This window comes from Bufo gargarizans, chromosome 6 (assembly GCF_014858855.1).
Source record: "Bufo gargarizans isolate SCDJY-AF-19 chromosome 6, ASM1485885v1, whole genome shotgun sequence".
NCBI classification, from domain to species: Eukaryota; Metazoa; Chordata; class Amphibia; order Anura; family Bufonidae; genus Bufo; species Bufo gargarizans.
In genome coordinates this window covers 181,287,363-181,314,993 of record NC_058085.1, presented here as the reverse complement: position 1 = coordinate 181,314,993, position 27,631 = coordinate 181,287,363, and the positions used below count along the sequence as shown (strand labels likewise).

Sequence of the window (27,631 nt, the reverse complement as noted above, 5' to 3'; positions counted from 1 at the left end):
GGAGAAATGTGACATGGAGTGCTGATGTGACATAGGGGGGGGGGGGGGTGATTTGACATAGAGGGGGAGAAATGTGACATGGGGGAATGATGGCTGACATGGGGCATGATGGCTTACGTGAGGGCATGATGGATGGGGGCTGATGGCTGACATGGGGGGCTAATGGCTGACATGGCGGCATAATGGCTGACATGGGGGGCTGATGGATGGGGGCTGATTTCTGACATGGGGATCTCATCTGAGGTCTGATTAACATTGGGGGTCTGATTGGGGCTGTGAGCTGAGGTCTGATTAACATTGGGGGTCTGATTGCTGGTCTGACCTGAGGTGTAATAAAAAATATTTTTTTTCTTATTATCCTTCTCTAAAACCTTGGTGTGTCTTAGAGGGCGAAAAATACGGTCCTCAAACCAGCGATTGTCTGAAGCAGAGAGAAGATACCAGGACCACGCAGAGGAGAAGCCAGCTGCTGCAGAAGGGACAAGGGACAGGGGGCGCCAAAATGTAGCTTCGCTTGTTTTGGCAAAAATCCTTGCACCGGCCCTGCCACCAATCGTACCATAAAGGTAATAAATGGAAGTGTTTCAACAGAAAAAAACATTGGCAACCAAAAACCTTGTTTGACATTATCCAAACAAGACATTCATGACACCCAAGGCTTGTGGGATACTGTCCTGTGAACTACATGGAAAGAAACAATTTTTAGAAGACCAAAATCCTGTTCCATCAAGCATAAAGCTTACACATAATTCAACAGTAGGGATATCATCCAGAGTTCTCAACAGACAAGCATCGTGGTGGTAGGGTGATGGTGTGATGCTTTGCTATATCACAGCCTTTATACTTGTGTGGTGGGTAGAGTTGGCTACCAAGGAAGAGGTGTCGTGGGTGTTTACAGTTTGGGATGAGCTGGCAGCACACAGCACTATGGGAGGTTTTGTGTCTCCAACTCTGAAACGCCCACATCCCACAAGTTTAAAACCCATAGATAGACCCATAGAACCATAAATAATGTACCAGAAATGTCTGAATGATGCCGTTGCTGTAGGTGAAATGCTTTCTATGCTCTGTTCACATCTGCGTTTTATATGTAGTGTAGAGCTCTAGTCCCATTATATCCAACTTTATGCCATAGAGTTGCATATTATGTGTCTGCTTGTTTTCTCCTACCCTTCTATTAGAGGATAGCATAAAGGACAAGGAAGTCTATAATTTTTGTAGCTCCATTCTCTTTCACCCAGAGCAAAGATTCAGTGTCCTACTCTCGACCTGTCTCTAAATACTTTGACCAAAGTGGAGTGGTTTGGCACAGAAACTCAAGTGAAAAAAGAGTTTACAGCTAGTGATCATTCTATTCAATGTAATAACAGGGAAATCGAACATTCCTTTAATTCTCAGTTTCACCTCAAAATAAAACAATGATTTCACTTTAAGGGGGTTCTGTGGGAATAATGTTTTTTTTTGCAAGTGCCCCCAGCCCACTCCCATAAGCACAACAGTTATGTTGTGGTGTGGAGGTGTGATAATTTGTGTTTGCTAATTACCTGGCAGGCAGCAGGGGGTCCTCCAATGTCACGGAAGCCAGCACAGATCATTGACTCCCGAATCCTATCACCCCAGAATTTCTTCTGTTTGCATGTTTTGGTGTCAATGATTGGCAGCTTAGCTTGGTTCAGTACTTCTGACAGTGTTAGGTTCTCTTTTCCACCTTGAAAAAATACAGAAATTACATAAAATAACATACAGAGATGAACTCTAAGCTGCTAATCGAACCATTATGGGATTACACTGTCAGAGTATTGTATACCCACACCACAAGTCACCTCAATGGAAACGGCCTAATTGCAAGCCTCCTAAGCATAGCAGGCACAATAAATACTGAAGTAGCTTATTACTCAGAAACATTCTAAGGTCTTATGCACATAACCATATGTTTTCTGCTGTCCACAAAAAAAGGCAGATTTGCAAAATGCGGATGACGTCCGTGTCATGTCTGTGTTGCATCAGTTTTTTTTATTCAGACCCATTGACTTCAATTGGTCAAGGGTCTTCCAGCCAAGTATAGGACATGTTCTATCCTTTTGTGGAAATGAACATAAATGCGGAAAGCACACAGATCATCGGCCCCCATCCAATTAAACAAAAAATGAAAACCTTTGTTCTTGGATTATATATACAAAATAATCAGTCGGTTATATGAATTCGTTTATTTGCACCTTGACAAATGCAAAAAGAACTCTGCATGTGTGGACAGTAGAGCATTGTCAATTGCTGGTTCACATATTGCACATTTAGGGTAGGTTGACACAAAGGGTTTTATCCATGACAAAATCTACTGCGTATCCCACGGCAGAAACCGCTGCAATTTCTCCAAGTGTTTTCATTTTGGATAGTGATGACACAGTCTCTGTTTAGCTGCATTGAAATAAGCTAAACAGCGAGAAGGCTTCAACTGTGGCTTTGCAAGGGGTCTGCATGGTAACTGTGCCAAGAATCGACCTGTACATTCCTGATGGGGTCTGGAAAACCGAGCTGAAAAAATCCTCAGCTGTATGAATATGCGTGGCCTCCCATTGAAAACAATCCGCCCAAAAAACGAAGTCCCCTTTCACACGAGCGAGTTTTCTGCACAGGTGCAATGCGTGACGTGAAAATATAAGGGAAAATAATACAGTGATTAGACTTTAATGGGGCTGCTCATCCCTATCATCTCCTAGCAACCATGCGTGAAAATCGCACCGCATCTTCACTTGCTTACGGATGCTTGCGATTTTCACGCAGACCCATTCATTTCTATGGGGACTGCGTTGAGCAAAAAACGCAGACTATAGAACATGCTGCAATTTTCACGCAACGCACAAGTGATGCGTGAAAATCATTGCTCATCTGAACAGCCCCATTGAAGTGAATGGGTTCGGATTCAGTGTGGGTGCAATGCGTTCACCTCATGCATTGCACCCGCACGGAAAACTCGCAATATTTTGCAAGCAAGCTCAGTCAGTTTTGTCTGCGATTGCGTTCAGTTCAGTTTTTTCTGCGTGGGTGCAATGTCTTTTTCACGCTCGTAATAAAAAACTGAAGGTTTACAAACAACATCTCTCAGCAACCATCAGTGAAAAACGCATTGCATCCGCACCTGCTTGCGGATGCATTGCGTTTTTCACTAAAGACCTATTCACTTCTATCGGGCCAGGAGATGTTTGTAAACCTACGCGCGTGAAAAATGCATCAAAACGCATTGCATGCAGAAAAAACTGAACAACTGAACGCAATCGCACCCTGAATGCATCCAGACCTAATCCGTATCCTTCGTGTGAAAGAGGCCTAAGGCCTCTTTCACACAAACGTGTCTGGATGCGTTGCGGCAATCCCGTGCGAGTAGGTACGCAATTTCAGTCAGTTTTGACACAATTGCGTTCCGTTATTCAGTTTTTATCGCACGGGTGCAATGCGTTTTGCACGGGTGTGATCAAAACTGAATGTGGTACCCCGACCCGAACTTCTTCACAGAAGTTCAGGTTTGGGTTCAAGGTTGTGTAGGTTGTATTATTTTCCCTTATAACATGGTTATATGGGAAAATAATAGCATTCTGAATACAGAATGCATAGTACAATAGGGCTGGAGGGGTTAAAAAATAAATAAAAATTTAACTCACCTTAATCCACTTGTTTGCGCAGCCGGCATCTCTTCTGTCTTGTTCTGTGAGGAATAGGACCTTTGATGACGTCACTGCGCTCATCACATGGTCCGTCACATGATCCATCATCATGGTAAAAGATCATGTGACGGACCATGTGATGATCGTAGTGACGTCATCAAAGGTCCTATTCCTCACAGAACAAGACAGAAGAGATGCCGGCTGTGCGAACAAGTGGATTAAGGTGAGTTAATTTTTTTTTAACCCCTCCAGCCCTATGGTACTATGCATTCTGTATTCAGAATGCTATTATTTTCCCTTTTAACCATGTTGTAATAAAGATCGGGTCCCCATCCCGATCGTCTCCTAGCAACCGTTGCGGATGCTTGCGGTTTTCATTTCTATGGGGCCTGCGTTGCGTGAAAAACACACAAAATAGAGCTTGCTGCGATTTTCATGCAACGCACAAGTGATGCGTGAAAATCACTGCTCATGTGCACAGCCCTATAGAAATTAATGGGTCCAGATTCAGTGCGGGTGCAATGCGTTCAACTGACACATTGCACCCGCGCGGAAAACTCGTCCTAAGGCCTCTTTCACACGAGCGTGTCCGGATAAGGTCTGGATGTGATGCGCCAAATCCGCACGAGTAGGTATCCAATTGCAGTCAGTTTTGACTGCGATTGCGTTCCGTTGTTCAGTTTTTATCGCGCGGGTGCAATGCGTTTTGCACGCGCGTGATAAAAAACTGAATGTGGTACCCAGACCCGAACTTCTTCACAGAAGTTCAGGTTTGGGTTGAAGGTTGTGTAAATTTTATTATTTTCCCTTATAACATGGTTATAAGGAGAAATAATAGCATTCTGAATACAGAATGCGAACTAAAATCGGGCTGGAGGGGTTAAAAAAAAAAAAAAATATATATATATATAACTCACCTTAATCCACTTGTTCACGCAGCCGGCATCTCTTCTGTCTTCATCTGTGAGGAATAGGACCTTTGATGACGTCACTGCGCTCATCACATGGTCCATCACATGATCCATCGCCATGGTGATGGACCATGTGATGAGCGTAATTACGTCATCAAAGGTCCTATTCCTCACAGATGAAGACAGAAGAGATGCCGGCTGCGTGAACAAGTGGATTAAGGCGAGTAAAAAAATGTTAAATTTTTTTTAACCCCTCCAGCCCTATTTTTCTTAGCATTCTGTATTCAGAATGCTATTATTTCCCCTTATAACCATGTTATAAGGGGAAATAATAATGATCTGGTCCCCATCCCGATCGTCTCCTAGCAACCATGAGTGAAAATCGCACCTTCATCCGCACATGCTTGCGATTTTCACGCAGCCCCATTCACTTCTATGGGGCCTGAAAAAAGCAAAAAATAGAGCTTGCTGCGATTTTCACGCAATGCACGTGAAAATCACCGCTCATGTGCACAGCCCCATATAAATGAATCGGTCCGGATTCAGTGCGGGTGCAATGCGTTCACTTCACGCATTGCACCTGCGTGGAAAACTCGCTTGTGTGAAAGGGGCCTAAAGGTCCTTATACACATTAATTTTCCTTAGGTGTTTGTTATACCAGTAAAAAAAAAAAAAAATCCAGAAGAAGGGCAAGCATTTTTTTTGTATCTGCGGTTTTTGCTGTGTTTTTTTGTGGCAGTTTTTTGCACAAGGCATATCTTACCACCAGTGTTTCCTTCATGGCATTTTTCGCCTATAGATGTTGGCAAACCACCAAGAGCTACAACATGCCGCGTTTTTTTTTAAGAAGCTAGAAAGACAAAAAAGCCATCTAATAGGCAAATATGCCATAAGTAAAAAAAATGCTTGTGTATCATGCAATTCATATTTCCAATAGACCTTCAAATAACATCTGGAGCTGGTGTTTATACAGCTAAAAAATTGCTGCAAAAAACATAGGTGCAAAAAAAGAAAAAAACGACACAAAAAAATGCTAAAGTGATGAAATGCTCAACTAACAAAAACTAAATGTGGAAGCACCCTATTGGTACATCTTACCAGTCTAATTAATATAATTGCACTCGTTAGCTTCCTGCCATTTTTAAATAAATAATTCAGAATTACATCCTTTCTTTTAAATGTACAAGCATGTTACCTCTGGTATCTCCCCATCCAGTTACCCAGCAAAAATGCCCTGGGCGCAAAGTCAGTTCTTTCTTAGGAAGGCAGGCATACTGTATAAAGTGGGTGGTCAGTATGTCTCCTACTGGCTTGACTAATGCAATGTCATAGTCCAGCTCATTCAGATGGGGGTAGCGGAAACGTTCATGTCTGTATATGCGCTTCACATCGTAAATTTTTTCCGTAGGTTCTGTACAGTTGAGGTTATGCTTCCCAAGGACGATCCTCCAGTTAGTGGCATCTTCTGCCTTCCCCCTTTTCAATCAACAAATGGCAATCGGATGAGTTAGACAGAAAAGTCAAGTGGTACCAATGTACAATTTATAGTCATAAGTTATTTACCAAGTAACTGAAGAACTTACACTGGGGAAATTATGAACACATAACATAATTGTTTCAGAAATATCTATAACTATCCCATGTATCTAAATGGCTTACAAGCAATACATCTGATTGCTGCTGAAATAACACCATTCAGATTACTGAAACAGATTTTCAGTCTTCAAATATATTCTTAGGTAAGCTTTCTCAAAATTGACATAAGGGAAAATTATAGAAAATAAACCAAATTACAGTTTTAATTTTATGTATAGTGTACTCGGAAAGTGTAACGGACAGTGGGTGTAGATCCACTATGCCAACTAACCAATCTGACTTTAGGCTATACCTAAGGGTGGCCCTTGTAGTCACACTATAAAGGGTTTCTATCATCAGAAATTCTGTTATGTAGCTGACTGAAATTAGCGATGTGCTAATGTCAGCAGTACAGAACTGTGTTCTTTATACTTTTGTCCCTGCTGTCGTTCTCCTAAAAAACACACTTTTATCGCTAATGTCAGTCAGCTACATAACAGAATTTCTGATGATAGAAACCCTTTAACACCTATGCAGGGGTCTGGACTGCAGGGAACCAACTAGGCCGCTACCGCCTGGAGTAGTCCTGGTGTAGTTGGCTGCTGACCCACGGGGTCAGAGACACTGATGCAAAGCACCAAGGGACTAGGCAAAAGATGTAGTGTGAATACAGTCCAAAGTCTGGGTAGGTTGAGTACAGAAGTAATCCAGATAGCAAATCCAAGTTCAGGGCAGGCCTCAAGGAGCAGAAACGGAAGACAGGTTAGGTATAGTACATGGGTAGTTAGACAGGAGATCACAACTTTGTTGGTTATTAGACACACAAAAAAAAAAAAAAGTACAGGAATGGAGGTGGATCCACAGCCCAACTAAATAGGAAGGCTGATTGCAGTAGCCCAGACCAGGGGGTATCTTATTCCACTGTGAGGGCAACCTAGGAGCCAGATATTCTTCTCTAACTTAATCCTGGCTCAAACAAACACTTGATGGCCAAGACAGCAGAGGGATCAGTGGAATACAGCTTTATAGACAGAGCTGCAAGATGAGGGAAAACAGCTCAGACACCACCACCTACCTAAACCATCACTAAGCCAGACTAACATCAAGCAGGTATTACAGTGGACACCAAAATCTACAAGTTCTTGCTAGTGCCAACCTTTTACCAACAAACCTGCCACCATACCGCTGGTGCCAGAAACTGCACTTTGTATTTACTGTTGCTGGATGTAACACAGGTTGTATTTTGTAAAGAGAGAGACAGTGAATCTGGACCCATTCATTTCTATGGGGCTGTGCACATGAGCGGTGAGCATCACTTGTGCGTTGCGTGATATTCGCAGCATTTTGTGCGTTTTTTAACGCAACGCAGTCCCCATAGAAGTGAATGGGGCTGCGAGAAAATCGCAAGCATCTGCAGCAAGTGCGGATGCAGTGCGATTTTCACGCATGGTTGCTAGGAGACAATCGTTATTATTTTCCCTTATAACATGGTTATAAAGGAAAATAATAGCATTCTTAATACAGAATGCTTATTAAAATAGACCTGGAGGGGTTAAAATAAAAATAATTTAACTCACCTTAATCCACTTTACCTTTACCCAGGTCCTGAAGAAAGAAGAGATACCGGCTGCGCGAACAAGTGGATTAAGGTGAGTTTAATTTTTATTTTATTTTTTTAACCCCTCCAGCCCTATTGTACTATGCATTCTGTATTCAGAATGCTATTATTTTCCCTTATAACCATGTTATAAGGGAAAATAATTACATCTACACAACACCTAACCCAAACCTGAACTTCAGTGAAGAAGTTCGGGTCTGGGTACCACATTCAGTTTTTTATCACGCTCATGCAAAACGCTTTGCACCCGTGTGATAAAAACTGAACAACGGAACGCAATCACAGTCAAAACTGACTGAAATTGCGTACCTACTCGCGTGGGTTTGCCGCAATGCACCCGGGATGCATCCTGAGCCAAAATGTAACGCCCGTGTGAAAGAGGCCTTAAACTTTTACTTGTGGCCTGATTCTTCAAGCTGCCTTTTCACTGGGAGCAGAGGCCTGAGGGCATACACCATGACGCAGCGCTTCACCAGGGCCACTACCACTCCCATTATCTGCAGCAGCTCCTCAGGGGCTCTCTACATGATCAGTTCCCTAGTTAATTCACCATCAGTCTGCACTTAAGGGGAAAATGAAAACAGAATTTTATACATTTTTGCTAATTTATTAAAAAGGAAAAAGTTAAATTTTACATGGACATAAGTATTCAGACACTTGCAAATATAGCTTTGTGGGCCATTTCTCTTGATCATCTTTGAGATGTTTCCACCCTGCGATTGGAGTCCACCTGTGGTAAATTCTGTTGTTTGTTTGGACATGATTTGCAAAAATACACACCTCTCACAGCTGACAATGCATATGAGAGCAAAAACCAAGTCATGAGGAGAAACAACTTCCTGTATTGCTCAGAGGATTGTGTGGAAGAACAGATCTGGTGAAGGGAAAACATCTGCTGTACTGAAAGTTCCTAAGAACACAATGGCCTCTGTAATTCTTAAGTTGAAGAAGTTTGGAACAACCAGGAGTCTTCCTAGAGCTGGCCAACTCTGCGGAAACGTCATGGATTTGCACAGACGGATCCGTTCAGATAATACAACTGTCTGCATCCGTTCAGAACGGATCCGTTTGTATTATCTTTAACATAGCCAAGACATTGGCTCAACCCTGATCCGTCCTGCTGCAAGTGTGAAAGTAGCCTAAGTTCCTCATTAACGATGCCGAGTTCAGCTTCATATTTTGATACAGTAATTTTTGTGAATAAACAGACACGTGATAGAGGCGGGATGAAGTCCAATATTTGCTGAAACTTTGGAAAGACATTTTACAGTAGGAGGAAGTTTTTTTTTAAAGAATTAAAAAATAAATTTGCTCAACCCTACCTATGATGTTTGAATTTATATATATATATATATATATATATATATATATATATATTTTTTTTTTTGTATTTTTTTTGTTTTATTTATTCTTTTAGCACTTTTTAAAAGTTCCCCTAGAGAAACTTAAAGAAGCGATAATTATACCACTTTTCTTATAGACTCCAATGAATTAGCATTGAAGTCAAAAATAAATTCGCTATGTTCCTATGGAGGGGTCTTTATAGGAACATAGGTTTGGTAGCCTCAGATCATTCAAAGGGAACCGAGGCTGCCGCAGCTGCTCAGATGCCGTGGTCACATTTGACCATGTCACTTGAGAGATTAATTGTCTGCGATCTGCATTATCACTGATCGCAGACATTAGTTTCAGATTGTTTCACATAGCAGACATCCTGCTGCTATGGCACTCACATTAAAGAAATGACTTCCACCATACAGGTATGGTGCTGGTTGCCAAGGGGTTAAACTGCTCTTGAAAAATAAAATCTGAGCCTTGATTGGTTGCTATAGGTAACAAGGACACTTATAGTGTTACACAGTTTTTAGAAATGAGGCCCAAAAGTTAGTTCATTTTATTTAATCTTTTATATTTAACTCTCACTGCTTTATAGGCACACCACTTTCTAGCTCTACCCATAAATATATTATAGGCTATGGAGACAGTCATAAACATACATAGTAACATAGTACATAAGGCCGAAAAAAGACATTTGTCCATCCAGTGAAGGTTCTCATTTATCCAGGTCATGGTATATATCTGTAAAGAATAAATCAAGGCAACTGGACGTACTGTAGGTTTCTTGAAAACGTTTCACTCGTTCTTCCAACGAGCTGGGTCTAATTACCAGATGTTGATTCAGTTACATATTTATTCCCAGAGAATTCTTGTACAGTCACTCAGAATTGAGAAAGCTTGTTGGAAGAACGAGTGAAACATTTTCAAGAAATCTACAGTAAGTCCAGTTGCCTTGATTTATTCTTTACAGAAATTTGTCCATCCAGTTTGACCTGTCATCCTGCAAGTTGATCCAGAGGAAGGCAAAACTAAAACCTCGGAAGTTGCGGCCACACTGTAAATAAAATATATATATATATTTTTTATAACCTTTTTCTAGTTTTTCCTCAGATCAATTTATCTGACCAAATGGCTAATAGTTAACTATGACAAAACCAAAATGGTAAAACTTACTTCTGAAAGCAGTGGGCCGCAGTGAGGACCCAATTTTTGTGAATGAGCGTCCCACCGCAGACATGAACAAATTTCTTACTTCCCCTAGCCCGAACCTTAAAAAACAAAGCACAATTCAGTAAGTTAAACAAATAAAGCAATTTGCCAAATTTCAGTATTAAATTCACCATTCTTCCTGTAGGTCACAAAAAAATGTGAATGTCCATGAAAGGTAGTAAATTGAATTTCTGAAGTTCTTTTGCAGAGTAACGCAAGTATAATAGGGTAATAGGGTACCGTAATTAACCCCCTGTGATCAACCGGAGTTCTGTTCATTCTCAGAAAAGTCCTGTTTGGTCTGGATGGCTACAAAAGGGTTCTTTTTCAGGCTGCCATGATCCTGTGTGGCCGCCACTTCCGAGGTTAGAGCCCGCAGCGCCTGCATGAGTCTGAATCCCTCAGAAGCGCTTTGGCAAGAGATTCAGACTCGTGCTTGCACTGCAGGTTATAATCCCAGGCTGGGATCACATGCCCAGTGATCCCAGAAGTGGCGGATGTACAGTGCATCTCGGATAACCCCTTTAACTTATTAGAACCTAATTGTTTATTTGATGATCACTGTTAATGGCCACCCGGTAATGTCAGTGATTTCCATCAGGATTAGAGCCTATACAGAGATAACACACAAAGAAATAAATGAAATCAGCTCATCGCCTGTCATGGTCCCTCCCTAGACAGAGGTGAGAAGATGAGAGAGACTAGCTGCACGTGAGGGTATCTGACAGTCTCTGTTTTCTCTTTGCAGTGTTGTTGTTTGGTAATGACCACACCTCTTGACAAGTGCAGCTTGTAGTCATTACTGAGGCTCTATTTAGTCCTGAATCACACTGCTTACTATGCGGTTGATATTTCTTACTGGAGTTGGTTGAGCTGGTTTGTTGTTTCTTTGGATCTCCTGTTCCTCCATTCTTCTTGAAGCTAAGTGCACTTTGTCTTGCATTTTGTTGTTTGATTGTGTGTGTTGTTGTCTAGGCCTCAGGGATACGCTGGTACCTTCATCTGGGAAGGAACCAGTAGTCTCATTCCCTGCCACCATTCCTAGGGCCTTCCAGGGTCTTCAGGGCCTAGGTTCCGGTGTATGAGTATTTCCACCTTCAAGATCTACTCATACTGGCAGGAGTCAGGGAGAGGTCTAGGGATTCCTAGGAGGTCACCATCCCTCTCCCTTAGTTTTGAGGCCTAGACTCCGGTCTATTCCTTCTGTGTGTCATTTGGTGTTATCCCCTGCCCATTACTCGTGACATTATCAACCGCCCAAAAAAATTTAATTTTGTTGGTGTCAGTACATCGATGGATACTGTTTCTGCACTGGTCGATCGTATGCAGGGGTTGTCTTTGAAGATGGCTGACCTCCGCACGGCTGTCTTGCAGTTTCAGAGACCACAGGCGGCAGCTTCCAGCAGCGGGAGCCAGACCTGCCCGGAACCTAAGATCGCTCTCCCAGATAGGTTTTCCGGGGCAAGTGACAACTTTGTTCTGTTCAGGGAGTCACGCAAACTATATTTTAGACTACGTCCTAACTCTTCTGGGGACGAGAGTCAAAGAGTGGTGATTATTATTTTGTTTCTGAAAGGTGCCGTTGCCGACCAGATCACAATCTACGATGACCCAGATCGGGTCTCCTTGGCCGAGACAAAGTTGTGTGGCTTGCGGCAGGGAGAGTTTTCTGCGGAGCCCTATTGCTCTGAATTTAGGAGATTGATACTGAGTGGAATGACCCTTCTCTCCGTAGTCAATTCTGTCAAGGGTTATCCGAGAACCTGAAGGACGCATTGGCATTTCACAAATATCCAGAGTCATTGGAGGTGGCCATGTCTCTGGCTGTACGTATTGATAGATGCCTGAGGAAGAGATCTAAGGTTCCTCTCACTCGGGATGCACTATCATATGGGGAAGTGGCCTATTCCGACACTTTGGGTAGGGAGGCACTTGAGCTCATGTCTGATGATACGCTAATGCAGTTGGGGGAAGTCACTTCTGGACTTGGTAATAAAAACCTTAGGTTCAAGAAAAGACTCTGCTTTTTTTGTGTTAGGCTACTTTCACACTAGCGGTGTTTGAATCCGGCGTTCAATTCCGACACCGGAACTGCCCGCCGGATCCGGAAAAACGTGTGAAAACTGATTACATTTGAATCCTGATCAGGCTTTCGATCACAATGGAAAAATGCATTGGAAAAAACGGATCCGCCATTTATGGACTTTAACTTTTTTCTCCTATTTTTCGGGTTTAACATGCAAAAACCAGATCCGTTTTGACTGAATACACGGCGCCGGATCCGGCGTTAATGCAAGTCAATGGGAAAAAAGCCTGATCAGGCGTTCAGTCAAAGTGTTCAGGATTTTTGGCCGGAGGTAAAAATACTGCATGCTACGTTTTTCTGAAAAGCCTGATCAGTCAAAAAGACTGAACAGAAGACATCCTGATGCATCCTGAGGGACGGACTCTCCATTCAGAATGCATTAGGATAAAACTGATCATTTTTTTTCCGGATTTGAGCCCCTAGGACGGAACTCAGCGCCGGAGAAGAAAAACGCTAGTGTGAAAGTAGCCTTAAATGGGGACATTTTGTTAACATATGTTCTTATGTTAAACGTCAAGGTGAAAAAGAGAGAAAGAGAACTAATGTGTTCAGTCCTCTTCTCACTCTTGATAGTGTGGGTGGGGAATCTGAGAATGTACTTTTGTCATTTACTGGAAATTGAAGTATTTATTGACAGTGGCGCAGGGGTTAACCTAGTGGCTGGCCAATTCGTTTGTATGCATGGTTTGACAACAAGCACAATAGACAAAAATATTTTGGTGTTTGTGACAAAAATATTTGTCACAAATTGTGCAGGACATTCGCCTAAAGGTGGGAGATTCTCATCAAGAACCCATTTCATGTTTTGTGCTAGAGGGTCTGCATGCTGCTCTGATGCTAGGTTTACCATGGTTATCCAAACATAACCCTACCAGAGCGAGACAGATTCTTCATTGGAGTAATTTTTGCATATACAACTGTCTTAGCACGTCGCTTTCTGTTGCAACCACTAAAATTGTACCTTATTTTATTTCGGATTGTTCTGATGTATTCTCTGAAAGTGGAGACCAGGAGTTTCCTCCACATCGGTTGCCCTGTCAACCTTATTCCTGGAGCTAGATTGCCCAAGTCTCGGTTGTATAATCTTTCTGAACCCAAAAGAGTAGCCATGCAAGAATATATCACCGAGAGCTTAGCTAATGGTCATCCAAATCACCATTTGCTGCAGGGTTCTTCTTTGTAAAAAAGGACGGAACCCTTAGGCCATGTTTGGACTTCCGTGAGCTTAATCGCATTACTGTCCGTGATCCCTATCCCCTTCCTTTGATCCCAGATTTGTTCAATCAGATTGTTGGTGCCAAAGTGTTCTCTAAGTTGGATTTGAGGGGGGCATATAATCTATTAAGGATCAAGGAGGGGGACAAATGGAAGACGGCCTTTAATACTCCTGCAGGTTATTTTGAGAATTTGGTCATGTCTTTTGGGTTGACCAATGCTCCTGCTGTTTTTCAACATTTCATCAATGACATCTTTCATCATCTGGTAGGCAGGTTTGTGGTGGTGTATCTGGATGATATTTTAATTTATACCCCCGATATGGAGAAGCATCAGGATCACGTGAGACAGGTCTTACATATCCTAAGGGAGAATAAATTGTATGCTAAGATGGAGAAGTGTGTATTTGCAGTTCAAGAAGTGCAATTCCTGGGTTACCTACTCTCATCTTCAGGTTTTGTATGGATCCGAAAAAAGTCAGTGCTGTGTTGGACTGGGATCGACCTGAAGATCTGAAAGCGCTTATGCGATTTTTGGGGTTCACCAACTACTACCGTAAATTTATTTTGAATTACTCAACTGTTGGTAAACCATTAACAGATATGACTAAAAAAAGGTGCAGATTTCTTAGTCTGGGCTAATGAGGCATTACAAGCCTTTTCTGCTGTGAAGGAATGTTTTGCTTCTGCTCCTGTACTGGTGCAACATGATGTGTCGATTCATTGTGGAAGTTGACGCATCCGAGGTAGGGGTTGGAGCAGTCTTGTTGCAGGGTCCTTCTCCTAGCAAATGGAGCCATGTGCTTTTTTCTCTAAAAAAACTCTCTACTGCTGAAAGGAATTATAATGTAGGTAATAGAGAGTTGCTGTCCATTAAGTTGGCATTTGAGGAATGGCGTCATTGGTTGGGAGGAGCAATTCATCCCATTACGGTAATTACTAATCACAAAAATCTGGCCTATCTGGAGTCGACTAAACATCTGAACCCAAGACAGGCCAGATCGTCATAGTTTTTTACCAGATTTAGTTTTGTTGTCACCTATCGCCCTGGGGTTAAAAACGTCAAAGCGGATGATTTGTCGCGTAACTTTCCCGGGAAAGAGGGGGGGGGGGGGGGTGATTCGGAGGATCCTTGCCCGATATTAGCTTATGGGGTGGTTTTATCCGCCCTTTATCCTGAACTTGAGGCAGAGATGTTGGAGGCACAGGGAGATGCACCTGATTCTTGTCCTCCAGGGAAGTTGTTTGTTCCTTCGAACTACGGCAAAAGGTGTTTCAAGAACATCACACTACTGTTCTTACGGGACACGCTGGGAGCAGATCCACAGTTGATCTCATTTCAAGGGTATTCTGGTGGCCAGGATTGCGTAAATGTGTTGAGGGCTATGTGTCAGCTTGTGAGCGTGCCAAGGTGACACATACTTGGCCTTCAGGATCTCTACTTCCCTTGTCTATCCCATCCCGACCGTGGACTCACTTGTCCATGGACTTTATAACAGATTTGTCGAATTCCTCTGGTGGTTGTTGATCGCTTCAGAAACATGTCACACTTTATAGCATTACCAGGTCTATATAATGCTAAAACTCTCGCACAAGTGTTTGTCGATAACATAGTGAAACGACATGGTATCCCCTCTGATGTGGTGTCTGATAGAGGGACTCCAGATTCTAGAAGGCGTTCTGTACTCGCCTGGGGGTACAATTGTCCTTCTCTTCGGCCTTTCATCCTCAGTCAAACGGACTGACTGAGCGCTCTAACCAAAATCTGGAGACCTATTTGAGATGTTTTGTCTTTGAGAATCAGGAGGAGTGGTCTTCATTTTTGTCGTTGGCTGAGTTTGCCATAAATAACTGTAGGCAGGAGTCCACTGATAAGTCGCCATTTTTCTGAGCATATGGGTTCCATCCGCAGTTTGGCACATTTTCTGGTACTGAGACTTCTGGTATACCGGAAGAGGAAAGATTTTCCTCTTTGTTGTCATTTATTTGGTGGAAGATTCAAAACTATAAAAAGAAAATGGGCAAAAAGTATAACTTTATGGCTGCATGGCTGACAAGAGGCGTATGAGTGGTCCGGACCTGAGAATGGGTGATTCTGTGTGGCTGTCCCCAAGAAATATTAGGTAACTTCTTGGAAGTTGGGGCCAAGGTTTATTGGGCCATATAAGATCTCTGCCATTATTAATCCAGTTGCTTTTCGTCTTAAACTTCCGCAGGCTTAAAAAATTCATAATGTTTTTCACAAATCATTACTGAAAAGATATGTTGAACCTGCTGAACCCTCCTACTTACCTCCTGCTCCTGTCTTGGTGGACGGTAATCTTGAATTTCAGATTGCCAGGATAGTGAACTCAACAAAGGAAAGAATGTGGGTTCCTGCGACCGACTTTAATGCTAGTCACCTTGTGCAGGCCTTTCACAGGGCGCATCCTAAAAAAGTTGTCCCTGGGTGTCCCGTAGAGGGGGGGTACTGTCATGGCCCATCCCATGAGAGAGGTGAGAAAATCGGAGAAACTGACGGCATGTGAGGGTGTCTGACAGTTTCTGTTTTCTCCTTGCAGTATTGTTGTTTGGTAGTGACCACACCTCTTGGCAGGTGCAGCTTGTAGTCATTACTGAGGCTCTATTTAGTCCTGAATCACACGGCTTACTATGCGGTTGATATTTCCTACTGGAGTTGGTTGAGCTGGTTTGTTGTCCATGGGGAGGGAACAGTAGTCTCATTCCCTGCCACCATTCCTAGGGCCTTCCAGGGTCTTCAGGGCCTAGGTTCTGGTGTATGAATATTTCCACCTTCAGGGTCTACTCATACTGGTAGGATTTAGGGAGAGGTCTAGGGATTCCTAGGAGGTCACCATCCCTCTCCCTTAGTTTTGAGGCCTAGACCCCGGTCTATTCCTTCTGTGTGTCATTTGGTGTTATACCCTCCCCATTACCCGTGACATCACCTTTGTTTGTCCTCAGTGCACAGATCCTTAGGAGAAACAAATCCAGTGTAGGAACAAAATAGCGGGTCCAGAACTTGGGTCTGGAATAAAACCATAAATCTTTTATTTCACATATTAAAAAAAAAAGTCTAAAATGGCACACAGCAGGATATCTCATGGGTATATGTCCTAATGGACTTTTTCTTTTTTTATATTTGAAATAAAAGATATATGTTTTTTATTCCAGACCCAAGTGCTGGACCTGCTATTTTGTTTCTACACAGGGATAAGGTATTTGGGAAAGATCTGCACCTGTTCTGTGTTTAGAGCCACACCTAGTTTTGGCTCACAATCACTGGAAATCACTGACTGTGTGAATAAGGTATAACCTGTAAAAATTCACAGCCATTAACAATAAACAATGAATAAACAATTTGATTGTAGTTAAGGCTGTATTAAACTGGTTGAGAATTGGCTAGATCATCGCTAAGAAGCATTCGTAGGAATGCTTGTTAGCTATGATCTGCCTGTGTATAGATGCCGCCGACTACCTGATGAAGGAGCAAATGTTCGCTCTTCGGGTAATCATATTTTTGTGCAGGCACAAAAATCATTGTTAGCTGGTAGCAGATTGCGCTGTCTAATCAAGTTTTCCTGCCGGCAAATAATGATTATGTATGGGGATCAGCAATAGCATTAGCGATCAGTCTTCCCCATACTGTGAGATCACTGCATGTAAATAAGGTGGTCTCCTTCACTGACGAGGAGGTGAACGACAATCGTCTGCTAAATCTAAGGGTCCATTCACACGTCCGTAGACTGGGTGTGGATCTGTTCCACAACGTTGCGGAACGAATCTGGACCCATTCATTCTCTATGGGGCCATAAGAAATGCGGACAGCACACAATGTGCTGTCCGCATCCGCATTTCTGGGGCGCGGCAACGATCTTCCGGTCCAAGGCTCCCCCAAAAAATAGACCATGTTCTATTCTTGTCCGCAATTGCAGACAAGAATAGTCAGTTCTATGGGGGTGCCGGCCGGGTGTATTGGGGATCCGCAATACACTACGGACATGTGAATTGACTCTAACTGTGTAATACAGCCCTTCGTTAATATGCTACTGCTGCAGCCTGTATGGATGCATGGTGGTCAGGTCTCAACCACAGCTCCACCACACCATGTGGCGGTACCCCAATAGTACTTACTGTAAATCACTTTTATTATTGCCTATTAATTCACTTCCACAAGGTCCTTTCATAGGACTGGACCCTTTGTTCCCCTATAGCTAACCCACTAACCATAATGGTTTCCAGTCACATATAATACCCTAAAATATATGAACAAATATTTATCACAGGAGCTATATTTTTACCTGCAAGGAAACCTGCCATGGCCAGGAGAACGGGCGTACTTCATTCCCAGACACAATTCTCCCAGCAGTGTTTTGTTGGAAAAATGCGACCCCACAATCTGCTGGCCAGTCTGAGAAAATAAAAAAAACGGCTTGTGAAGCAATCTTAATATAATAATTACTTTTCCTGTTGAAAGGGTTAAAATAAAACCCTATGGTCTGTACTAGATTCTATAAGCTTATGATCATATTCTTGGACATATGTGGTTGTGGTGTTTGTATACTTTCCGTTAATGCAGCTAATTTTCACCCAGTACAGCTAAAAAATGTAAACTTGATCACTTTTTGTAATACATTTTCTACTTACTGACTCTCATGTTGTCTTGGGGCACACTCTTAGTACACATTTTTGTATAGCAGGTTGAAATACAGATAGAAAAAATGCATTAGTTGATTAATCTGTTTGGATCTGTTGAAGAAAAGATAACTACAAATATACAAGCATAGTTTTGCCCAATGGTAGATTTTTTGATGTGATGTGTCTGGAGGGTACTTCAGCATCTTTGCGTCTTTGCGTTTTAGGGTGACAAATTTAGATTTCCTGCCATTCATGTTTGATAACCTGACATCTGGGTCTAATCCATTGCCCATTCTATATTGTAATCTAAACATCATTAGTACTTACGCAGGGTGATTAGCGTTGAGAGAATCAAAGTGAAACAAGTTAAATTTGATCAAAATTTCTGGAAGAATGTAATTCGCCACGAATCCTCATGCTTCATAGTAATGAATCATTTTTTTCCCTAAAATAGCTGCTACATGTGTTAAAAACTGAAAGTAAGAAGCTCAGGAAGCCAATATGACCCATAATGCCATGCAGCCAGCCAGTCAGCAGATATCCCTCCCCTGTGATGTCACAGCCCTTAAAAAAACATATCCCGCCTTGTCTCTGCCATTTTACTGTGAGCTGAGCATAGGGACAGGCGTGCCAAGCACTAGAGACAGTGGTTGTAACGGATCTCCTGGCACCTCCGTTGATGGATGCTCCTAGTGCTTCCCGAGGGCTCCAAGCACTCAACTTGACACCATAACCACCACAGACCCCTCGAACCGCTGCAGCTTGGTTGGGGTCTCACCGTCAACCTCTCCTAAATCCAGAGAGCAGGAACCATGAACAAACTTTTACAAGAGCTTATACTCAGGGGAGTATTGTAATATAGCAATCCCCAAGAGTGTAGTTATCCCATCCCCCAAACATGAGCCAAAACTGTAGGGCCGGTGGAGAGACCTCGGTCCCATCTCCACCTGCCATATGGGGTTCCCCCCAGGACCAGTCCATGAGGTCCCCTAGCTCCACAGCTGGTACTAAAGCAGGGGATACTTTAGTCGGGTGTTCCTAGCTGTAGGGTTGTAGGTCTGGGACTGACACCCAGCTCTCTGGCAGTGTATATTGGGGCCGAATTGAGATGAGGAAGTATTGGTAATCCTGCTCCAGCTCCCACTCCATTGTCACTAGAGATGCCAGGTCTTGTCTCACCTCTCTCGTTGTAGCCCAATCATGCATAGCCTCCCTGTAGTCATAGATATCCCAGAACCGGGACTCTCCAGCATCTCCGAACTCCGGTTCTGCAAAGGCCTCAAACAACAGGCCAGGGCCATTATAATCCTCACCCTCGGGTCTGTCGTGCTCAGCCATCCAGGGGGAGTGCCGAATCATGTACCACCAGAGTGCCTAGTAGGCGTCGTCTAGCCACAGCTCCTTCCATACCAGGCTCTCGAGTTCTGTCACCAACTCATCCAGGGGCTGCTCTCCCAGAAGGGGCATTCGCAGGGCCACTTGCATCCGCAACTGCTGCTCCTCACTGGGGAGACTCTCGCCCCGCCGACGCTGTACATCTTCCAGGGCGACATATCAGACGGCGCTGGATGCAGTCCGGTCATCCTCCTCCTCGTAGTGGAACGCTGTCCGAAGACTAGCCGATTCCATCCTGCTGTAGCCTGGGGCGCTGTACAGATACTAGCGTTGCCCTCAATATACTCCACGAACGGTGTCTCCGAACTGCTTCACCTCGCACTAGGACGCCATGCCACTGCTGCCACCACTGTAACGGATTTCATGGCACCCCGACTGGGTACCTCAGTTGATGGATTCTCCTAGTGCTTCCCGAGGGCTCCAAGCACTCAACTTGACACCATAACCACCACAGACCCCACGAACTGCCGCAGCTTGGTTGGGGTCTCACAGTCGTCCACCTACGCTGGACCCAAGACCGGGCTTCAGCTTCCAGTGGGTGAACCTCTCCTAAATCCAGAGAGCAGGAACCATGAACAAACTCTTACAAGAGCTTATACTCAGGGGAGTATTGTGATATAGCAATCCCCAAGAGTATAGTTATCCCATCCCCCAAACATGAGCCAAAACTTCATGAAGGGGTAAAGCAGGTCTCTCTATTGAACACACAAGCATTGACTTATATACACATTTTCCAACAAGGGTACCACCCCCGTGGACCTGGTCGGGAACTGAGGACATAACATAGCAGTCAGTCCTTTACACAAAAACTATACATTCAACAAACACAATGGCATTGTCTGTGACGCAATTAACAAACACAATGGCATTGCCTGTGACGCACTCAATAACAGAATAGGCATTGTCTTTGACGCAATTAACAAAATACAATTACCAAAACACAATGGGCTCTGTCTGTGATACAATTACCAAACATAATGGGCTAACTTAATCACTCACAGGCAGAAAACACACATTTTTCCCAAAAACACAGAAAACACCTCTAAACCCCACATATCCCCATAATATCCCATCCATAGATAGCTCTGATCTGGGTGGACAACATATCCAAAAATCACCCAGATCCAAGCAGGGGTTCCCAATTTCCATGGAAGTCACATTTGGCCAACCGCAAGCATGGCTTTCCTGCCCAAAACAGTTCCACAGATTTAGGTTGTGCGGCCGGTCTACCTTCTCCTTCAAAGTTAGTATATGGGCCATAATCCTGAGGCAAGAGACTGGCAAACAGGCTCCTCCAAAACCCAGTGGCGAAGTTATTTTCGCCACAGTGGTTAACAAAGCTTTTAATTGTAGAATATTGGGGTAGGGTCCTGTTGTTTGAGCGTCCATAAAGGCTCTATCATATGGTCAGTATTTTGCATCAGAATTTGATCATGATTTGGAAGCCAAAAGCAGGTGTGGGTCCAAAAACGCAGAAGAAATGCAAATATTTCCATCATGTGTCATCTCTGTTTTGGACCCACTCCTGTTTTGCCTTACAAATAATGGATCAAATTATGATGCAAAAAACTGACCAAATACTAACCGTGTGATAGAGGCCATAAAAGTCCTGCATGTAGGACTTTTTTTTTCAGTCTGAATAAAACGGATTTCAGACGCAAATGGTTAAAACTGATGCAAATTGAGCATGAGACCTCTATCACATGGTCTGTATTTTGCATCAGGATTTGATCATGATTTGGAAACCAAAAGCAGGAGTGGGTCCAAAACACAGAAGACATGCAAATATTTCCATCACATGTTATCTCTGTTTTGCCTTACCAATACTGATCAAATGCTGACCAAATACTGACTGTTTGAAGGCAGATGCTCAAACTACAGGATACGCTTTTTTGCCTGTTCTTCTGATGGATCAGAATAACGAAAAAATAATCAGTGATGTGAACATAGCCTTACTGCTGACACCCTCCCCACTGTCAAGGGGCCACTACTTAAACTGCACAGTTAAGTCCAGGCAGATAAGTTAGGGCTGACGCTAATATTGACCTGTAAGTTCACACTACTGTTTGTGACATTTGGTCAGTTTTTTCCATCACTTTTTGTGAGGCATATTCAGGAGCCAAACCTACTCTCAGAATAGGTATCATGAATAGGTCTGCACCTGTTCTGTGGTTTTGACCTGCACCTGCTTTGGGCTGACAATAACTGATGAGAATAACTGACCAAAGCCGAATAGTGACGTACAGTCATTCTACAGCTAACAGAAGGGCGTCAAACGTGTTTGCACTGCCACAACATGGATTAAAAGAACCTTTTTTTTCGCCACTACTTTATTGCTGCTGCCTCCATGTCCTTATTTTGTTCACTAAAGAGTAATTGGGACAACTGCAGAGGCACGCAGCGTTTTTTTTTTTTTTTTTACTGATGGATGATGTATGCTTTTTTGGGGGGTTAAGCTAGGGGTTAGCTAGGATCTTTGCGCCGCAATCTGCTCCAGAAATATGTCTAATATAGGTGTATTTCTGGTTAGTAAAAGACCCCCAAAATGTTAGGGCTTGTTAGGAACTTTGCTATGGCAGGCTTTGGAGCCTTCAGAATGGCCCGGGCTGCCATGGCAACCAAACGGCTCCAGTGATCTTGTCACGGGGGAGCTATTTGGTCAGCAGGAGCTCAGCTTTTCCAGTAATTGACTAAGGCATCTGAAGGGTAAAAAGTCTATGATCAGAGTTGTCTCGGATTAGTGACTCTTCCATTGGATGTTTGCTGTATAAGACAGCAGACACATAGTGGCTAAGGTGCCCGCTCAGCTCCTGAATGGACATAATCTTTAAAGACCCAACATCGGCCAAATGTTCAATGTATGTCGAGAAGTGGTTAATCGGCTGTTAAATCAGTTATTCTTATTGGGTAACTTCCTCACTATTATGAGCTTAAAACTTTATAACTGCAAATTTCTTACACATTGTGTAATACTACATTTTGCCTACTGAGGTTCGGCTAGCTGCATCTTTCTTAGGTGAACAGAGCTGAGAAACATCTCCTAGAGATACTAGGCAGGCTTCAAAGACTTGTCATCGGGAGTCCACTCTGAGAGTATACAAATTGCACTTAGCAAAGCTGTATGCAAACACATCTCAATTAGATGCAAATTAAAGGGATTTTCCAGGGATGCAAATTAAAGGGGATTTCCAGGGTATAGATATTGATGAGCTATCTTTAAGATAGTTTATCCAAATTAGATTAGTGGGGTCTGACATCTGGCACCCCACTGACCACCCGTTTACTGTAGCTGCTAGAATTAACACAGATAACGGAGCAGAAAGCTATCCTAAAGATAGGTCATCAGTATGTATAACCCGGAAAACATCTTTAATTGTAAAGCATTTTTGTGGTCAGAATTTCTGAAAGTAAGCGACAGCTCTACAACTATGTCAGTGCTCACAATCAGTTCTTTTAGAGGCAGATCACATATTGCAGCACATGCTACCTTTTGCTTCTTCACTTTTACTTCTGCTAAACAAAATTGTGTCAGAAAGAGGAAGATTTTTTTTTTTAACATTGCTATTCGTGACTTTTTCCGTGCTAGAAAATGCGAATGCAACAGGAACCCTAATCAGCTTTGTGTAAGAAAAGTTTTCAGCTCATAATACTGAGGAAGTTACTCAATAACAATAACTGATTTAAGAGCAAATTAACCACTTCCCGACATCCATCGTACATGTATGGCCGATGTAGGGTTTTTAACCCCTTCTACCCCGGGCCAGTTTTCTCTCTTCTGCCCTGACCATTTTTTGCAAATCTGACATGTGTCACTTTATGTGGTAATAGCTTTGGAACACTTTTACTTATCCAAGCTGTTTTCTCGTGACACATTGTACTTCAAGATAGTCATAAATTTGAATCAATATATTCCACCTTTATTTGTGAAAAAATCCCAAATTTACCAATTTTTTTTTAATTCCCAAATTTTCAAATTTCAATTTCTCTACTTTTAGAATAGATAGTGATACCTCATATAATAGTTATTACTTTACATTTCCCATATGTCTACTTCATGTTTGGATCATTTTTTGAAAATTTCCAAAACCAACTTTTTACCACTTGCCGCACACATAACCCCGATAGGCGTCCGGGCGGTAGCTCTCTCAGGGCTCAGCGACGCCTAATGGCGTCATCTCGTGAGACCCGAGATTTCCTGTGAACGCGCGTTCACAAGTTCAACTACAGCCTGCCAGCAGCGATCATTGGCTGGCAGTCTGTAGATTTTTAAAATAACCAATGAAATGGGTATGTCAGACGCTATTTTGTAAATAGCGTCTGATATACCTGCTACCTGGTCCTCTGGTGGTCCCTTTTGCTTGGATCGACCACCAGAGGACACAGGCAGCTCTGTAAGTAGCACCAATCACCACACACACACATTACACCCCCCGTGTCACTTATTAACCCCTTATTAAATCCCCGATCACCCCATATTAGACTCCCTGATCACCCTCTGTCACCCCCCTGTCATTGATCACCCCCCTGTAAGGGTCCCTTTTCACTGCCAGTTACTTAGCTACTTGTTAGGTAGTTAGCGCCTAGCCCACCACACCGCAGGCACTGATTAGTCACTGATTAGCGTCATCGCTGTCACTAATCAGCACTAGTACTATATAGTATCTGTAAGTGATCAAGACTGATCGCAATTAGATCTATATCAGTACATTAGGGTCACCTTGGGCTCTCTCTCTAAAAAATACAGTGTTCGCCCAATCAGGCCTGATCTTGCTTGCACACTTGTGTTCAGTCCGCCCCACCGCAGTGACAGAATCTTTTCTGATCACTGCAAAAAACACTGTAAAATCACTGCGGCGCTATAAAGATCACTTTTGAGCTTTCTGGATCTTTATTAGTGATCGCAGCTTTACTTCGCAAGCACTCCTTTTTACTAGGCTCTTTTTCCTGGGTAGTCTCAGAGGAATACCCACTAAATTTAGTTAGCCCAAAATGTCAAACAAGGGGTATTCTGCTGAAGAGGCCTACAGGATTCTGGCCGTGATGGATGAAAGCGATGGGGACGTCTCACCCACTGAATCCAGTGGTTCAGAATATGAACCTGTAGACAGCAGTGGCACTCTAACCACTAGTGAAGATGACGAGGTTGAGGTCCCTGCTATGGTCAGGCGTACACGATCCCATGTCAGTGTTCTGTATACCCCGCGTGATGAGCCTCATTTGCTAGCGCTGATCTTTTTTATGGTGCGGCATACACCAGCAGCGCAGCACATCCTGGACCTTCTACCAGCACTGCCGTATTCCCTGGGGAAGTGGCGAGCACCAGAAGGGCAGTTCAAGCTGGTACGGTGGCACGTGCAGTAACTCCCCCATCGCAGCCACCACGTTCACAGGCCCGTAGAGCCCTTAGTCTCCCAGAGGTGCTGGCAAACCCAAATTGGCACTCCCCTGCTTCCGCCGCACCCGTATTGCCCCCTTTCACCGCCCAGTCTGGAGTTCGCGTGGAGACAGCTCATTTAGGATCAGCCCTCGAGTTTTTTTAGCTGTTTTTCACCGCGGATCTCTATGACTTAGTTGTGGCAGAAACCAACCGCTTTGCCACACAGTTTATAATCGCCAATCCGGAAAGCTTCTATGCCCAGCCTTTCCGGTGGAAACCAGTCACAGCTTTCAAATTTAAATTATTTTTGGGCCTTATCCTCAGCATGGGTCTAACTAAAAAAAAATGTATTGCGGCCCTATTGGTCTAAAGACCCAATACATTACATGCCCATGTTCTCAGCTGCTATGTCCAGGGCACGTTTTGAGGGCATTATGCGCTTTATGCATTTTACTGACAATAAAACCTGTCATCCAAGAGGCCACCCTGCTCCACAAAATTCAGCCCCTCATAGACCGTTTGTCATCCAGGTTTGCAGATGTGTATACCCCCAATCAGAACATCTGCATAGACGAGTCCCTAGTACATTTTACCGGGCGCCTTGGCATCAAACAGTACATCCCCAGCAAGCACGCTCGGTATGGGGTCAAACTGTATAAGCTCTGTGAAAGGGCCACAGGCTATACATATCATTTTAGGGTCTATGAGTGAAAAGACTCAAAACTGGAGCCGGTCGGATGTCCTGACTACCTGGGGAGCAGTGGCAAGATTGTCTGGGACTTGGTGTCACCCTTGCTCCACAAGGGGTACCACTTATACGTGGACAATTTTTACACAAGCCTGGCCCTCTTTCGGCACTTACATCTAGTCGGAATTCAATGCTGTGGCACCGTACGACCTAGTCACCAGGGCTTCCCCCAACAGCTCGTTAATACTCAACTTGCACGGGCGGAGAGGGCTGCCTTGTGTGATCAAGAACTGCTCGTGGTGAAGTGAAGGGACAAGAGGGACGTTTACCTTCTGTCCAACTAGAGTCATTGAGAAACCCCTCTCTGTCCACGACTATAACCTTCACATGGGAGGGGTGGACTTGAATGACCAGATGTTGGCTCCCTATTTAGTGTCCCACCGCACCAGACGCTGGTATAAGAAGGTGTCTGTTTATTTAATTCAATTGGCTCTGTATAATAGTTTTGTTCTCTACAGTAAGGCTGGGAGAACGGGATCCTTCCTAAAATTCCAGGAAGAGATCATTTCGAAACTCCTGTATCCAGGAGGGTCTGTGCCCCAAGTCCCTGATGTAGTTAGCCGGCTACATGGCAGACACTTCCCGAGTGTCTATTCTGGTACCCGTACTCAGCGTTCCCCAAGAAAAAGATGTTGTGTCTGTAGCAGGGCTGGAATAAGGCGTGACACCACCTTTTTTTGTCCTGACTGTCCTGACCAGCCTGCCCTATGCATAGGGGAGTGTTTCCGCAAGTACCACACACAGGTACACTATTAGTGTAGGGATCACGTGACACAGGACAGGCACACAGGGGTCTTAGGACCCTTTCACACAAAGCTGCTATAAACCTCAATATCTGGAAAGTTGCTTAAAACAAATTACTTTATTGATGCAATTTATCTTGTTAAAATAGTTAAAATGTCATACAAGATACGTAAATTGTACATAAATTAAATAACATAAAGATAAAACGTCAGTTAGTATGGAATGGGGACACTAGTTCGCTAACCTCCTTCATAGATGGATTGAACAGTAATGACACAAATATACACCTTTCATCCAAGATATATGATGGAAACATCGAATTCTTTGACCTAAATATTCGAATTGAAGGTGAAAAAGTATTCTGTAATACCTTTCTGAAGGATGTCGCGAAAAATAGTATGATCCCCTATACTAGCGGACATCTACCTAGATGGCTGCTAAATATAGTGTATGGACAGTTTCGACGCATAAAACTAAATTGCACTAAAGAGGAACAATTTGAAGAGGAAGCATGCAAAATGAAGGAACAATTTGTAACCAGAGAATACCCAGAAACTCTAGTAGATTCATCTCTAAGTAAAGTGAGAGAACTAGATAGAAAATCCTTCTTTAATCCAACTAAAGTGAGAAAGAAAAATAAAGATGAGGGGACTATAAGAATGGTCTTACCCTTTAATGCCCAGTATCGTAAAATACAACATATTATTAAAAAGCACTGACACTTTCTGAAAGAAGATAGAATGATAGGCTCACTGATCCCGATTACACCACACATTGTGTACAGTAAGACCCCTAATTTAGGCTTAAAGGTAGCTCCGACAATAAAAAAGAAGAAAACCAACAAACCTACGATACAGACAATGTTGGATATAAAAGGTTTTTACAGATGCGGCACTTGTATCAACTGCCAATCAACTAAGTTTCCACGAAAGACACATGAAATAATATCCCCGATCAATCAACTTAGACACAAAATAAAAGAATATCTTACTTGTAACACTACCAGTGTTATCTACATAATAAGTTGCCCATGCAATAAAATCTATGTGGGAAGGACAAAACAAACATTAAAGAAAAGAATTGCTGAACATCTTAATAACATTAGGAAAGGCCACATGG

General features: G+C 43.2%; 1 protein-coding gene across 1 annotated transcript in view; it reads right to left on the bottom strand.

Annotated features, from left to right (window-relative positions):
* LOC122942421 (elastase-1-like) overlaps positions 1–27,631 on the bottom strand; it is an 80,067-nt gene that overhangs the window by 3,860 nt on the left and 48,576 nt on the right. The window contains exons 2-5 of the mRNA XM_044300034.1: positions 17,912–18,021; positions 10,275–10,369; positions 5,766–6,046; positions 1,545–1,708 (exon numbers count right to left, since the gene is read on the bottom strand). Coding sequence (XP_044155969.1) covers positions 1,545–1,708; positions 5,766–6,046; positions 10,275–10,369; positions 17,912–18,021 — 650 coding nt within the window. The remainder of the gene's footprint in view (positions 1–1,544; positions 1,709–5,765; positions 6,047–10,274; positions 10,370–17,911; positions 18,022–27,631) is intronic.